At 43.3% G+C, this 15,366-nt stretch overlaps 1 protein-coding gene across 1 annotated transcript in view; it reads right to left on the minus strand.

Annotated features, from left to right (window-relative positions):
• LOC138285854 (uncharacterized) overlaps window positions 1–15,366 on the minus strand; it is a 492,092-nt gene that overhangs the window by 23,840 nt on the left and 452,886 nt on the right. Inside the window, exons 14-15 of the mRNA XM_069226328.1 lie at window positions 14,086–14,178; window positions 10,831–10,859 (exon numbers count right to left, since the gene is read on the minus strand). Coding sequence (XP_069082429.1) covers window positions 10,831–10,859; window positions 14,086–14,178 — 122 coding nt within the window. The remainder of the gene's footprint in view (window positions 1–10,830; window positions 10,860–14,085; window positions 14,179–15,366) is intronic.

Here is a 15,366-nt window from a genome sequence, read left to right on the forward strand (position 1 = left end):
TTTCTATAAAATAGCACACATGCTGATTTGTAAAGTTGCGTTTAAAAAAGCAACGTCTTCTCATGCTGAGTGTATTTCAGAAAAAAACAGGAATTTGATCTATCTATCTATCTATCTATCTATCTATCTATCTATCTATCTATGTCTGTTCTTATGTATTATGTGTATATTTATGTATGTGTGCGTATATTTAGTTATTTATATCACACACTGATGGAAGGAAACTGTAGCTAGACATAACACAGGCATATCACCTATCTTCCCAATAGAATAGGCAACTCTTACCCAGTTTTGAAAGGTCAGCAAGGATTGTTCTATGCTAATTTACAGTGGCCCAAGACTGACAACCTTCTGTTGTCCTGGGATATGCACTTAGTCCAAGGTTTATGTAACAGAAATTGATTAGAGCACTAAGAAGCCCTGATAGGGCGATGCCAGTTGACCTAAGAGGCATGACAGACTAGTACGAGCCCATGTAAATTGGCTCCCAAATCGAGATTCTGCAGTGTAAGATAATTCCATTAGCGGTATTACTGCATCACCACTGGGGTCTTTATAGTGGGGTTGATGGGGCCCATTGCCCCGACGCTATTTGTCCTATCCCAGCTCCCCCCTCCCGTTCTGCCTCATCCCCACAGGTGCTGAATGTGCCAGTAGGTGACAAAGAAAACAGACACTCCACCTCGACAAACACATTCATTTGTCCAACTACCTTTTATTGCTTAGCAATGTTGTTTACTGAAAATATTTAAATCTGACTTTGTGTGTATGTTTGTAAATATTTATATCTAAATGTACACACACACATATTTATATATACACATACTGTCAGCTTTAAACATTTTCAGCAAACATGTAGAGATATATGTATGTGTCAACTTAAACGTTTCGTATGGATAATACAAAAGGACGCGCACTCCTGAATCTTAGATGCTAGTGTTTTTTTTGTGGAAAATAGCCAAAGCCTACAGGTTTCGGCCAATGGACTTGATCTCGTGCCACAATAAAACGCTAGCATCTGGGATTCTGGAGTACATGTGCTTTTGCATTTTAGGTACAAAGGTTTTGAGTTGCTGTTTTACAGGATTTCCTATGTCCTGTTTTAATGCGTACAAGCTTCGTTGGGCAGTTCCGGGAGTAACATAAGGAAAACATATATAAATATATCACCTACTGATGATAGCCAGTAGCTTTTTACAATTAGGATCTAGTTTCCATAGGAAAATCACTTATTGTTTTGCCTAAAACTTCGGTGCTGTTTGACGAATTTTCACAAAACTTTCAAAACTAGAACCCCAGTCACTTTAGTTGCTATGTGGAAAGTTTCAGGGTAATTCGCCAAGCGGGGGCCGTGAAAAACCTGTTTCCTCATTCAATTTGCCATAGGGATTTTAGCCACGACTACAGCCCGAACCACTTGACAGAATTATACCAAATTTGTCAGAAAGTGTTGGCCCAGAAAGAGACGTTTTGGTTATTTGTTATAAATCCGTTCAGTAATTTTGGAGTGCTAAAAGAAATTTGTATATCTAGGGACGCGGATCCACTCACTGGGGATTCGCAGGAAAAGCAAGGCCCAATTGACTAACCTGAGAGGAAAGTTGCAGCGGCCATTTGCTCTCTCGTATCGGCTAGGAGAAGGAAAAGAACACTAACAAACTGACATAAGAGGTCAAGATACAGGTATCTTGACCCCATAGGAGGGATGGAGGCGTCCCTGAGGTACCTGTCCTAGGCACAAAATAGGCAATTTCTTTTTGACCTATCCATGAGTTATAGTTCCTTAACATAAGTGTAACTACCAGTATAACTATAACTGCTGAATTTCTGAGGTTTTGTATGGGTAAAACGTCAACCTAACTATAACTTGCCTGCAACCTTTGAACCTTTGCTTTTTTCAGTGTTTTATATATATATATATATATATATATATATATATATATATGGAAAATGTCACTTCGAGGAAGTCTTTTCGAGTCACGAGAGCGAGTGACTCCTCCCTCTTGGCTCCATTGCGCATGGGCGTCGACTCCATCTTAGATTGTTTTCCCCGCAGAGGATGAGGTAGGGGTTGTGAGTATACTAGAGGTGCCCATGCAATGGAGTAGTTATGTATGTACTTAATGTGTATCAAGAGAATATTTATTTACATATTTACAATTTTCATTCAACTAAGAACGGCTACAGGCTACTGGGGAGGTGGGAGGGCGCATGTGAATCTGCAGCGTCTCATGCCACGAACAGATGTACACTGGGTAAGTGACATTTTCCGTTCAGTGGCATGTGTAGCTGCAGATACACATGCTGTGCATAGACTAACAAGCAGTAATCTCCCCAAAAAGCGGTGGCTAGCCTGTAGGAGTTGAAGTTGTCTGAAATAATGTTCTTAATACAGCCTGTCCTACTGTGGCTTGTTGCATTGCTAACACATCTACACGGTAATGCTGAGTAAATGTATGAGGCGTAGACCAGGTGGCTGCCTTACAAATTTCTGTCATAGGTATATTCCCAAGAAAAGCCATTGTGGCGCCTTTTTTCCTAGTGGAATGTGCTCTTGGTGTAATAGGTAATTCTCTTTTTGCTTTAATAAAGCAAGTTTGAATATATTTAACTATCCATCTGGCGATGCCTTGTTTGGATATAGGATTACCTGCATGAGGTTTTTGGAAGGCTACAAACAATTGTTTTGTTTTACGAAATTGTTTTGTTCTGTCAATGTAATACATTAGTGCTCTTTTGATGTCTAATGTATGTAAGGCTCTTTCGGCTACTGAGTCTGGTTAGGAAAGAAGACTGGGAGTTCCACAGTTTGGTTTAGGTGGAATGGTGATATGACCTTTGGTAAGAATTTTGGATTTGTACGGAGAACCACTTTATGTTTATGTATTTGCATAAAGGGTTCTTGAATAGTAAATGCTTGTATCTCACTTACTCTTCTAAGTGATGTGATAGCTATTAGAAAGGCTACTTTCCAAGTCAGATATTGCATTTCACAAGAATGCATGGGTTCGAATGGTGGGCCCATGAGTCGTGTTAATACAATATTAAGGTTCCACGAAGGTACGGGTGGTGTCCTTGGGGGTATGATTCTTTTTAGTCCCTCCATAAATGCTTTAATGACTGGGATTCTAAAAAGTGATGTTGTATGTGTAATCTGCAGATAGGCAGATATTGCAGTGAGATAGATTTTAATAGAAAAGAATGCTAGATTAGACTTCTGTAAGTGTAAAAAGTAGCTTACAATGTCCTTTGTGGAGGCATGTAGTGGTTGGATCTGATTATTGTGGCAGTAGCAAACAAATCTTTTCCATTTGTTTGCGTAACAATGTCTTGTTGTAGGTTTTCTTGCTTGTTTAATGACCTCCATACACTCTTGTGTAAGATTTAAATGTCCGAATTCTAAGACTTCAGGAGCCAGATTGCTAGATTGAGCGATGCTGGATTCGGGTGTCTGATCTGTTGTTTGTGTTGTGTTAACAGATATGGAATGTTTGGTAATTTTATGTGGGGTACTACTGATAAGTCCAACAGTGTTGTGTACCACGGTTGGCGAGCCCAGGTTGGTGCTATGAGTATTAGTTTGAGTTTGCTTTGACTTAGTTTGTTGACCAGATAAGGAATGAGTGGGAGAGGGGGAAAAGCGTAAGCAAATATCCCTGACCAACTGATCCATAGTGCATTGCCCTTGGATTGAGGGTGTGGGTACCTGGACGCGAAGTTTTGGCATTTTGCGCTTTCTTTTGTTGCAAAAAGGTCTATGTTTGGTGTTCCCCAACGAAGGAAGTGATCCTGTAGGATCTGGGGATGCATTTCCTATTCGTGAGTTTGTTGGTGATCTTGACTGAGATTGTCGGCTAACTGATTCTGAATGCCTGGTATGTATTGTGCTATCAGGCGAATGTGATTGTGAATTGCCCAATGCCAAATCTTTTGTGCTAAGAGACACAGTTGTGACGCGTGTGTCCCCCCTTGTTTGTTGAGATGATACATTGTTGTCATGTTGTCGGTTTTGACAAGGATGTGTTTGTGGGCTACCAGTGGTTGAAATGCTTTTAATGCTAGAAACACCGCTAGCAGTTCCAAATGATTTATGTGAAGTTGTTTTTTCTGATTGTCCCATTAACCCTGTATACTGTGCTTGTTGAGGTGTGCTCCCCACCCCATCATGGAAGCATCTGTTGTGATAACAGATTGAGGCACTGGGTCTTGTAATGGCCGCCCTTTGTTTAAATTTATAGGGTTCCACCATTGAAGCGAGAAGTGTGTTTGGCGGTCTATCAACACTAGATCTTGAAGTTGACCCTGTGCTTGTGTCCATTGTTTTGCTAGGCATTGTTGTAAGGGCCTCATGTGTAATCTTGCATTTGGGACAATGACTATGCATGAACACATCATGCCTAGAAGTTTCATTACAAACCTTACTGGGTAGTGTTGGTTTGACTGTATGCTTGATGTTATATTTTGGAACGCTTGGACTCTTTGTGGACTTGGAGTGGCAATTGCTCTTTGTGTGTTGAGTGTTGCTCCCAAGTATTGTTGTATTTGGGATGGTTGCAGATTTGATTTCTGGTAGTTTATAGAGAACCCTAGTTTGTGTAGAGTTTCTATGACGTATTGCGTGTGAAGAAGACACTGTTGTTGAGTGTTGGTTTTTATTAGCCAGTTGTCTAAGTATGGGAATACGTGCATGTGCTGTCTCCTTATGTGAGCGGCTACTACTGCTAGGCATTTTGTGAATACCCTTGGGGCCGTTGTCATACCGAACGGTAGCACTTTGAATTGATAGTGTACGCCGTGCATTACAAACCTTAAGTATTTTCTGTGAGAAGAATGGATGGGTATGTGCAAATACGCATCTTTGAGATCCAATGTTGACATGTATTCCTCCTTTTTTAGTAAGGGAACCACGTCTTGAAGTGTTACCATGTGGAAATGGTCTGATTTGATGAAGAGATTCAGTGTTCTGAGATCTAAGATAGGTCTTAACGTTTTGTCCTTTTTTGGAATTAGGAAATATAGTGAGTAGACGCCTGTTCCTTTCTGATGATTGGGTACTAGTTCTATTGCTTGTTTTTGTAATAGTGCTTGGACCTGTATTTGTAATAGGTCTAAGTGTTGTTTGGACAGATTGTGTGTTCTTGGTGGCACATCTGGCGGGAATTTGGTGAATTCTATACAATAACCATGTTGGATAATTGATAGGACCCATGCGTCTATGGTAATAAGTGTCCAGTTTTGATAATATGCGGTTAGCCTCCCCCCACTGGTGATAAGTGTTGGGGTTTTGTGACATTGAAGTCACTGTTTGGTCTGGCTTGGTTTGGTTGCCTGGAACTTTCCCCTTCCTCTTGGGAATTGTCCTCTATAGGAACCACGAAACCCTCCCCTTTGATATCGTGCCTGATAGGTGGGTCTGGTTTGAGAGGTGGAAGGCTCTGATGTTTGCTGTCGAAAACCTCCTCTGAATTGTGGTTTCCTAAAGGTGCCTCTGACTTGTGGGGAATAGAGCGCGCCCATGGCTTTGGCAGTGTCCGTGTCTTTTTTAAACTTATCAATTGCTGTGTCAACTTCCGGCCCAAACAACTGTTCCTGATTAAATGGCATGTTCAACACCGCTTGGTGGATCTCTGGCTTGAATCCAGAACTTCTTAACCACGCATGCCTGCAAATGGTTACCGCCGTGTTGACTGTTCGTGCTGCCGTGTCTGCCGAGTCTAGTGCGGACCTAATCTGGTTGTTTGATATGGCCTGTCCTTCTTCCACAACCTGTTGAGCACGTTTCTGATGTTCCTTGGGCAAGTGCTGTATGATATGTTGCATCTCATCCCAGTGTGCCCTGTCGTAGCGAGCAAGTAGGGCTTGCGAATTAGCAATCCGCCATTGACTGGATGCTTGTGCTGCCACTCGTTTGCCCGCAGCATCAAACTTTCTGATCTCTTTGTCAGGCAGTGGAGTGTCTCCTGACGATTGAGAGTTTGCTCTCTTTCTTGCTGAATACTACAACCACTGAGTCCGGTGTAAGTTGTTGTGTTATGAACACAGGATCTGTTGGGGGAGGTTTGTACTTCTCAACCCTAGGCGTGATAGCCCTTCCCTTAACTGGCTCCTGGAAGACTTGTTTCGCGTGTTTGAGCATACTCTGATAGGAAGCGTGGGTGGATGCTAAGGTGTTAAACAGGAAATCATCCGCTATTGGTTCTGAGTGCATTGCTACGTTGTGGAACGTAGCTGCCCTGGATAGTACCTGCGTATATGCAGTACTGTCTTCTGGAGGTGATGGCTTTGTTGGATAACAATCCCGACTGTTATCCGATACTGGTGCATCATATAAGTCCCATGCATCAGCATCATCCTGTGTCATCCCTGTATGTGTGGGCGACTGCATTGGAGGTGTTCCCACTGGTGACAGTTGTGGTGAGTGCGGTGGGGACGGTTGTGGTGATACCCTTGGTGGTGGGGATTTCTCTCTAACCACCTTTGCCTTAGGCTGCATTTCTGTCTCCTGAAATGCAAGTTTCCTTTTAGATTTGATTGGAGGTAAAGTTTGTATTTTTCCAGTCTCTTTCTGGATATGTAACCTCCTTTGTGTATGGTCCGGTTCTTCCATACTTAATTCCTGCTCAAATCTATGTCTTTCCTTCATTTGGCTGGAAAGTCCTTGCTCTTCGGTATAAGAGCTTCTTTTCGGCTCCTAAGCCGCTTTTTTTGGTACCGAGCTTTCAGATATAGTCTTTCGGTTCCGAAGATATTTTTCTCACTTTGGGTGAGTCGAACTCTCGGTGTCGAGATCGTTCGGTGACGGAATCTCGACCGGAGTCGGAAGTCTTTGGCAAATCCCTGGCCTTTTTCGGTGCCGATGTTTGGTCACCTTCTTTTCAATGGGTTAAGCCATGGCCTGTTGGTGGTGGCATCCCCATGGCCTTAAATATTTTTGTGTGAGTTTTGGACGGGCAGGTTTACTCACTGTTTGCTGCACCGTTGAGGTTCGGTCACTTTCGGATTCGTTCGAGTCCGATCCCTGGATGGAAATGCTTTCCTCCTCTCCGACGTCGAGTTGCTCTCTCAGTGTCGACGCCATTTGCAGTCTTCTTGCTCGTCGATCTCTTAGGGTCTTTTTCGATTGAAACGCTCGACAAGCCTCACAAGTATCCTCCCTGTGTGCAGGTGATAAACACAGATTACAGACCAGGTGCTGGTCTGTATAAGGATACTTCGAATGACACTTAGGACAGAAGTGGAAGGGGGTCTGGTCCATTGGTCTGGAACGACAGGTGTGGTCGGGCCGACCAGGCCTCGGTGAAGAACGGAAGCCCCAAAGGGCCGCCGGAGCGCTCTTGATGACGGTGCCGATACAGTAACACTAACCCGGTCCGAACGATAACAATACAGTCGAATTTTAGATAATTTAGCTAACTTTCCAGATTCGAAATACGGAGCGAAGAGGAACACGTCCGAACCCGATGGCGGAAAGAAAACAATCTAAGATGGAGTCGACGCCCATGCGCAATGGAGCCGAAAGGGAGGAGTCACTCGGTCTTGTGACTCGAAAAGACTTCTTCGAAGAAAAACAACTTGTAACACTCCGAGCCCAACACTAGATGCCAGGATAATGCACAGCATGTGTATCTGCAGCTACACATGCCACCGAATATATATATATATATATATATTCCAACAAATACTGTGTACCCATCAATACAAAGGATTTATTCTGCTGGCTGACGCGTTTTGACCAGATGGTCTTTGTCAAAGCCACACATGATAGTGGAAAAGTGCCCAAGTTCCTTTAAAAACAATCCATCACCATAGACATAATAAAAAGATTGCATGCATCTCCACAGTGTTGTATTCATAATAACTTTTTTTGTTTGTAACCACACTGATCTTAATGATATGAGGCATCAACAAAACAATCAAAATAAGGGATTAAATCACACAAGATAAGTAAACTGCGATGGAGTTACTTACAAGAAAATAAATATTAAGATAACCTCAAAACAGAAATGCATAATGTAAACATTCCAGAGCTAAACACAGTCGCGGCTTGCTGCAGTCTGAAGGGGAGAGGTGGTGCGGGGGTGGGAAACATTTAATTAAAAAATAAGAATTAAAAAGTACCTGCTCCGCCACCGCGCCGCTCCTCTTTACCTCGTTGCTGCAGGCACAGGCTCCCAACCTGCCTTGCGGTCAATCCTGATGCTGCTCAAGGCAGTGCTAGGATTGGCTGGGAGTGCCCAGCCAGGGCGCTCCAGGCAGACTGGGAGCCTGTGCCTGCTCTCTCCCGATTGGCAGCACAGTGCAGGGCTGGATAGAGCATAGTGCGCATGTTTGTTTGGCCGGCCCGAGACGGCTGGCCAAACACACATGTGCACTGAGGGGAGTGCACAGTGCACTTCCCTCATCCCCTTCATCCCACATGGCCCCGCCCCTTGCACAACAAAAGGCTAATAAATTATTAGCCTTTTGTTGTAAAACGTTTGCAGCGTCTGCTGCTGGCGGGGAGCCACTGCTGGCTAAACATAACAATAGTACTCAACAGGCTTTTGAGGTGGAACAAAAAAGGATGGCAGCAAGGTTCATGTCTAGAGGGAACCCAGGGAAGGTGATGAGGGCAACTTGTTAGAAAGTATCAACAGTTTGCTAGTATCCAAAAAGAGAGATAAGGGCACCAATAAAGTCAGACTGATAACCACATTTAATGGTGAGTCGAACTCAGTCGAATGGTGAGGAAACATTGGAACCTGGTTAGGTCTGACCAAGTCATTGGCAATCTAGTCAGCCCTCGCCCTTTAGTAACCTATAGGAAGAGTAGATCTTTGAGGGACATGCTGCTGCATAGTTATCCCAGTTATCAACATGAACAGTCAGGGTCCTGGCTCAAGGAATAGCAAGGATTTTACAAATGTGGGAAATGTAAAGTTTGTGCCCACAGCACCAGTAAGAAAACATACACATTACCAACAGGTAGAACGGCCAGAATAAATAAATTTATAAACTGTAATAGTACCTTTGTAGACTTTGTTCTGGTCTGTCCCTGTCCAATTGAGTATTTGGGGAGTACAATTTTTCCTATGAAAAATAGAATCTTAGAGCACTTACATGCTATAAAAAAAGATCTAAGTTAGACCGTTGCATGGCACTACCATCAGTCCCATATCCCTAACACTGATGAGATTTTCTTCTTTGGTATTGACAGGGACCCATTTGGAGAAGAATGGAGTTAGAATATATAATCAGGCTTAATAGTAAACATTTATGGGGTCTCAAACAAGATGAAGAACTTTAGGTGCATGCTGGCTGAGATACTGGACGTTGTATATCATTTTTCCTGGTCATCTTGGATTAGCAAAAGTCTGCATGTGTTTCAACATTCCAAAGAGTCTCTTGCTCAAGGACTGATGATGGATATGGGTTTTATTGAGATGTCACTGTAACTCACCCCCTGGTTTTATGTTACGCTCTATTAACATACCCATTGTTTCATGTGTTTCTGTGAGGTTACTACTGCCACATATATTGTGCTTATTGTTGATGATGCCCTTACCGACTGGATTGTCATTTTCCATAAAATGTTTTCATTGTAGCACTTAATCTTCATGTGGAAATACATATTGTATTATTTATCGTATATGTATATACAACTTGGTATTCTTTTGCGAAAGTCATTTTGTTTATAGATCTGAGCCAGCCACTTTGCTAGGACACATCTGAGTGCAACGGTACATTATTGACGCACCTTTATAAACCAATGGACTTAAAAGCGCGATGGCTAACAAATGAGTTTATTTTTTCATTTTTTCAGCGCTGGCTGCAATAGGGACTGATATACTGGAATTAGTGACTTGTAAATGCGATGGTTAACAGAATTAGTATTTTCTTATTCATTTTGCCACTTGACAGTAACGTGGAATGTCTACATTATGCATTTCTGTTTTGAGATTATCTTAATATTTATTTTCTTGTGCATAACTCCATCACAGTTTATTTATATTATGTGATTTAATTTCTTATTTTGACTGTTCTGTTGATGGCTAATATCATTAAGATCGGTGCGATAACAAACAAAAAAGGCTATTATGTAAGCAACACTGTGAAGATGCAAGCAGTCTTTTTATTATGTCTATGCGACTGATTGTTTTTAAAGGAATTTGTGAACTTTTCCACTATCATGTGTGGCTTTGACAAAGACCGCTTGGTCGAAACACGTCAAGCAGCAGAATAAATCTTTGCAATAACTCACATCCTGGAATCCTGTGTTGGTTTCGAAACAGTGTTTGCTGAGAAGCTGCAGGGCAGCAGTTTGTGAAATATATATATATATATATATATATATATATATATATATATATATACATATATATATATATATATATATATATATATATATACACATATATATATATATATATATATATATATAGCCTTTGTAGATGGCCCCACCAGTTTATCTGTAGCCCAGTGTATCCCCCCTTAAAATTCACTTCTAGAAACGCCACAGTGCATCAGTGAGTCGCAGGTATTGTCATGTGCAATATAATTGAATCGTGGGACTTGATTCCCAGACTGAATGGTGTAAAACACGTTACTTTAGAAACATTTTAATAGCTTAGAAAATAGCATGCCTTTTAATACACCACTGGATGCACTACGGCGTTTCAACAATATAAATACATAAATTAATGTAACTACAGAAAAACTACAACCAAGTCATGCGACTGGCCGACACGTGCTGACTGGTTTTGCCACGGCCCGATGAGGAGCTTTCACCTCCTCTTTCAAAAATAAAATGTTATGTTTTTGCAAGCTGACATTTAACAATATGTGACTTACCTTTCAAGTGAATACCTGTCAGGGGACCTCTGAAAGAGAAACAGAAGGTCACATATTTAGCATTTTCTAACACATTCCACAGAGGGGGGTTTTGTGATGTAGGATGGAGCCTCGCTGATCTGAATGTATTCTGTCTGGAAGCATTCCTTATGTATGAATGAGTGCTGAGGGTACGTCCTACAAGCCCCTACATGAAGAAGACATTTTCCATCTTAGGTGGGCTCGCTGACTGATTTTCCCCTTAGGATAACGACTTCTACCAATTCTTGCACAAAAGGCTTATATGTGGGTGTTCACAGAGGGAGATGGCATCGGTCCCTACCCTAAATGACAAGATGAATGTTGTGTATGAAATTGATAAAAAGCTTAGAAAAGTCGTAAATCTACACACCGCAGGTTTCTTCCTGCTTTTTGTGTAGATTTTCAACATCTCCAGGAATACGCATGGAAAGGTACACACATTGTAGGTTTCTACATACTTCTGCTGTTCTATACTTAAGCCTGTGTATTGTCCACTATGCAAATGAGTTAGTTATGCAGGTAACCTTTCCCACTCCTCTTGGAAAATATTTCCCAGGTAGGAAAGTCCCTTCACCCACACCCTCCTAAAAAAATCAATGGATGCTTGTAATATTTGTATAAGGCAAGCAAGCTGAAAGGACATATTCACGCCCAGGATCCACAATTACGTCAACATATTTTGGCACAAAGGCACATATTTATACTTTGCCAGACAAAATTGGTGGCCTTCCTTTTCCAGATCACTGACACTTGCCTCCCTGTCGTCAATTACAAGAAGAGACAGAAGCAGGTTAACACCAATTAGATGGCATTAGCATCACCAGCGCCCCATCATCTTCCGGTCATAAAACAATCACACAATGTACATTACCTGGCAGGGAAGAAGGATGGTGCTGGCCAGTGGTGTAACTAGCCTATAGAGCTGGTGGAAGCCCTCAACCCCTTCCACTAGGCTGGGATTCCCAGATCCTGGTAAAGGTGGAGACAGCTTGCATAACGCCAGCGCACCAAAGTATTCTGATAATTCTTAGTAGTACCTTCCCAGGGGTGCCGAAGCACACCTAACAAAAGGGGATTCCAGGGGATTTCCATCAAACCTAAGTTCTTGCGGGCTCAGGTCATCAAACTGAAGCGAGTTCCTTCATAAGAGGAGAACCTATTTCAAAAATGTAAAATATGTCCTGTAGGCAGTGCTTAATTTGTAAATAAAAACATGCCAGTGCCCAAAGCCCTCCTCTTAAACACGCGGCTGCTGCAATTAAATGTCGAAACACGGAATACTAAGGAGGCGTAATCCTGAAGTCACCCCGGGCCTCCTAAATCCATATAAAGCTACATCCTGCCCCTGCTGCTCACTCTTGCAGCTTTCTGCTTTTTCCCTTTGTGACGCTTTTTCGTTTTTCTCTTCCTCCGTTTTTCCCATATTTCTCTTTTGCTTGCAGCAAATGCTTGAGGCAGAAGAATAAACCCCGGCCCTCAAAAATAAATACTGGTGCTCAGCACCGGAAACAACAAGCACAAATTAAGCACTGCCTGTAGGGAAAGAAAAAACACGGCAGATTCGAATTTGTTGACATCTAGTGGAATTCGCTATTTAGCTTCCCTGTTCTTAAGAATTTTTTTTTTTTTAAATCAGTAAGTAAATATGCTGTGGAGTGTGTGGCCTTAGAAATAATGAGTCATCTGCCCCCTCCTCCCTTTTGATGGGCCTGGGTTTCTTGCCAGTACAACATTCAGAGACTCCCCCTTCGCTGGAGTGTGCTTGTACACCACAGGGAAGAATGTTTCTAAACAGTACAAGGTGTCTGCAGCCTCGTGGAATGTCTAAGATTCCACTGTCGTGTTTCATGGGAGAGAGGGGGTGAAGGAATCCCAGAGAAATCCCATGGCAATGGGAACTTTGCCTCTGCCACAACACTCTTCCTTTATGCCCTCTGTCATTTGCATTATGGTTGTTGTAATCCTCAGTCCTGTCAATGAAAACAGTTGGACTAAACAACGTGTTTACATTGTTTCCTTCTTGGCATGAAGTTATATGGTAAGCACAATTTCTCCTCTATCTTTTATCCCAGTGGATTCTCTAATATCTGACCTGTCCTCACATATCACATCCCATTTTATTCACTTTTCAGGGGCGTAGCTTGGAGGACGGTGTTACACCCCTAATAAATGTGTTTTCAGATAAATAGTTGGGTGCAAGCACTTTCAGTCGGGTATTGTGAGAGGTCAGTCGGATTTCACCAGGGATGTTTACATACACACAGAGAAAAACGCACACAAACTCGCTCCCTCTCTGCTTTGAAAGTCCTCAAAATATTGGTTATTTCACAAAATATTGTGTTTTCTCTGTTAGTATTCCTACCAAAGCGCATTCCTCTACCTTTCCACTGCACCTTAGGCCTCTCTCATGGAACCAGCTAGTCGTATAATGCATTTAAACATTATGGCCCTGATTCTAAGCTTGGCGGGCGGCGGTAGCCGCCCGCCAAGCGGGAACCGCCAGAAGACCGTACCGCGGTCAAAAGACCGCGGCGGTCATTCTGGGTTTCCCACTGGGCTGGCGGGCGACCGCCGAAAGTCCGCCCGCCAGCCCAGCGGGAAACACCCTTCCCACGAGGAAGCCGGCTCAGAATGGAGCCGGCGGAGTGGGAAGGTGCGACGGGTGCAGTTGCACCCGTCGCGAATTTCAGTGTCTGCAAAGCAGACACTGAAATTCTTTGTGGGGCCCTCTTACGGGGGCCCCTGCAGTGCCCATGCCATTGGCATGGGCACTGCAGGGGCCCCCAGGGGCCCCACGACACCCCATACCGCCATCCTGTTCCTGGCGGGCGAACCGCCAGGAACAGGATGGCGGTATGGGGTGTCAGAATCCCCATGGCGGCGCAGATTCCCATGGGCAGCGGAAAGTCGGCGGTACACCGCCGGCTTTCCGCTTCTGGCCGCGGCTGTACCGCCGCGGTCAGAATACCCGGCGGAGCACCGCCAGCCTGTTGGCGGTGCTACCGCCAACCTCCGCCATGGCGGTATTTACCGCCAGGGTCAGAATGACCCCCTATACGTCAGTGCAATTATCGGAAAATGGGAAGCTCACCCCCACCCCAATCTTACTGACCAAGCTACGCCTCTCTCACTGTTAATGGCAGAGAAATATTTCCTGACCCTGGCGTTCTATGTAGCCCTCGGGCCTTGATAAAATGGACCATCCTTTGATAAGGCAAGTAGAGCTATTATTACCCTGCTCAGCTCCCGCAGTCTTCTGATCTCAGCCTGCAGCCCAGCAATCTGCTCCTCTGCCTTCCTCTGCAGCTCATAGCGGGACTGCTTCTCCTGCAAGAATGACACACTGCGTGAAAAGGACAGAATGGCACCTGAGAACATTCCATACAGCACTATTTGGTTGGAGTACAGTACACCTTGTGGTCAGCCACACATCACACTGCCCCCTTCTGTTTGCTAGATTTGAGCAGCAGCGTCTTCCCTCAGACCACATATAAAAATGTCACCAGTTTGAGAATGCCACCCTTACCTAATTAAGCCTTTGGGGACAGTTAAGCTTTGGTTACGAGCTGTTATCGGTCACGTTCATGAATCTGGCCACATACCTCGATGACACTGTGACCATCGAGATTAGCAAACTGTTGTAATGACCCCAGATTTGATGAAATTATAACAGAAAAAGCAAGATACTAAATCTAACATACTTAGCAGATGAATTAAATGAAAACTCTAAGTCTGTAATTGTTATGAAATGCCAATGAAACATATGTTAAAAACATAAGAACTTGTGTTATACTATCTATAGTGTTAAATCAGCGGATTTGCTTGACGCCCTTACATATACTGAGTCACAGTTTCAATAACAAATAAACGTCTCGGGTTCCAGAGCTTTCAAGGCATGTCTTTCTCCAGTGTGCTGCCTGTGTTTACTTCACGGAAAGCCCCCTCCTGGCCCGCGTTCAACCATGTCCAACTGTGGTGACACTCCAGCCCCCTCTCCATCACATTTCATTTCCAATCCTAAAACAATACATCTTTTTCTATAGTCCTCGGTGACAGAAATGTGTGAAGCAGTGAGCGTCAAACACGGTTGCAACCACCGAGTCTCCTCTTTTAATGTCTGATATTATTCAGCCAGTTTACCTCTTTTCTAACCTCCGTGCATTATACTGCTCGACATTCCTGTTCCTTTCCTGGAAAAACACAGGTATCTGGCACTGTACTAAAGCCACATTTCTGCATGGAGACCCTGGATTTTTCACCTTTTAAGGACCGCATTTTTGCTGGTATTATGATTCTGTGCTACGTGACTCTGCCTATCAGTGCCACAGTGCTTATGCACTCCCATTAAAATGACACCATAAAATTAATTTCTACCAATTGGATTATTTAACTCTAGAGAAAGGCCATTGCAAAATAGTGCAGAAAAGGTGGTGGGGGAATTCAATGCTGTATGTGGGCTGCAGTGTGTATTTTTTCCACTAAAGAGATGTGATAGAAATGTATGCCTTCATGGAG

Source organism: Pleurodeles waltl, chromosome 3_1, assembly GCF_031143425.1.
Source record: "Pleurodeles waltl isolate 20211129_DDA chromosome 3_1, aPleWal1.hap1.20221129, whole genome shotgun sequence".
In the NCBI taxonomy this organism is placed as follows: domain Eukaryota; kingdom Metazoa; phylum Chordata; class Amphibia; order Caudata; family Salamandridae; genus Pleurodeles; species Pleurodeles waltl.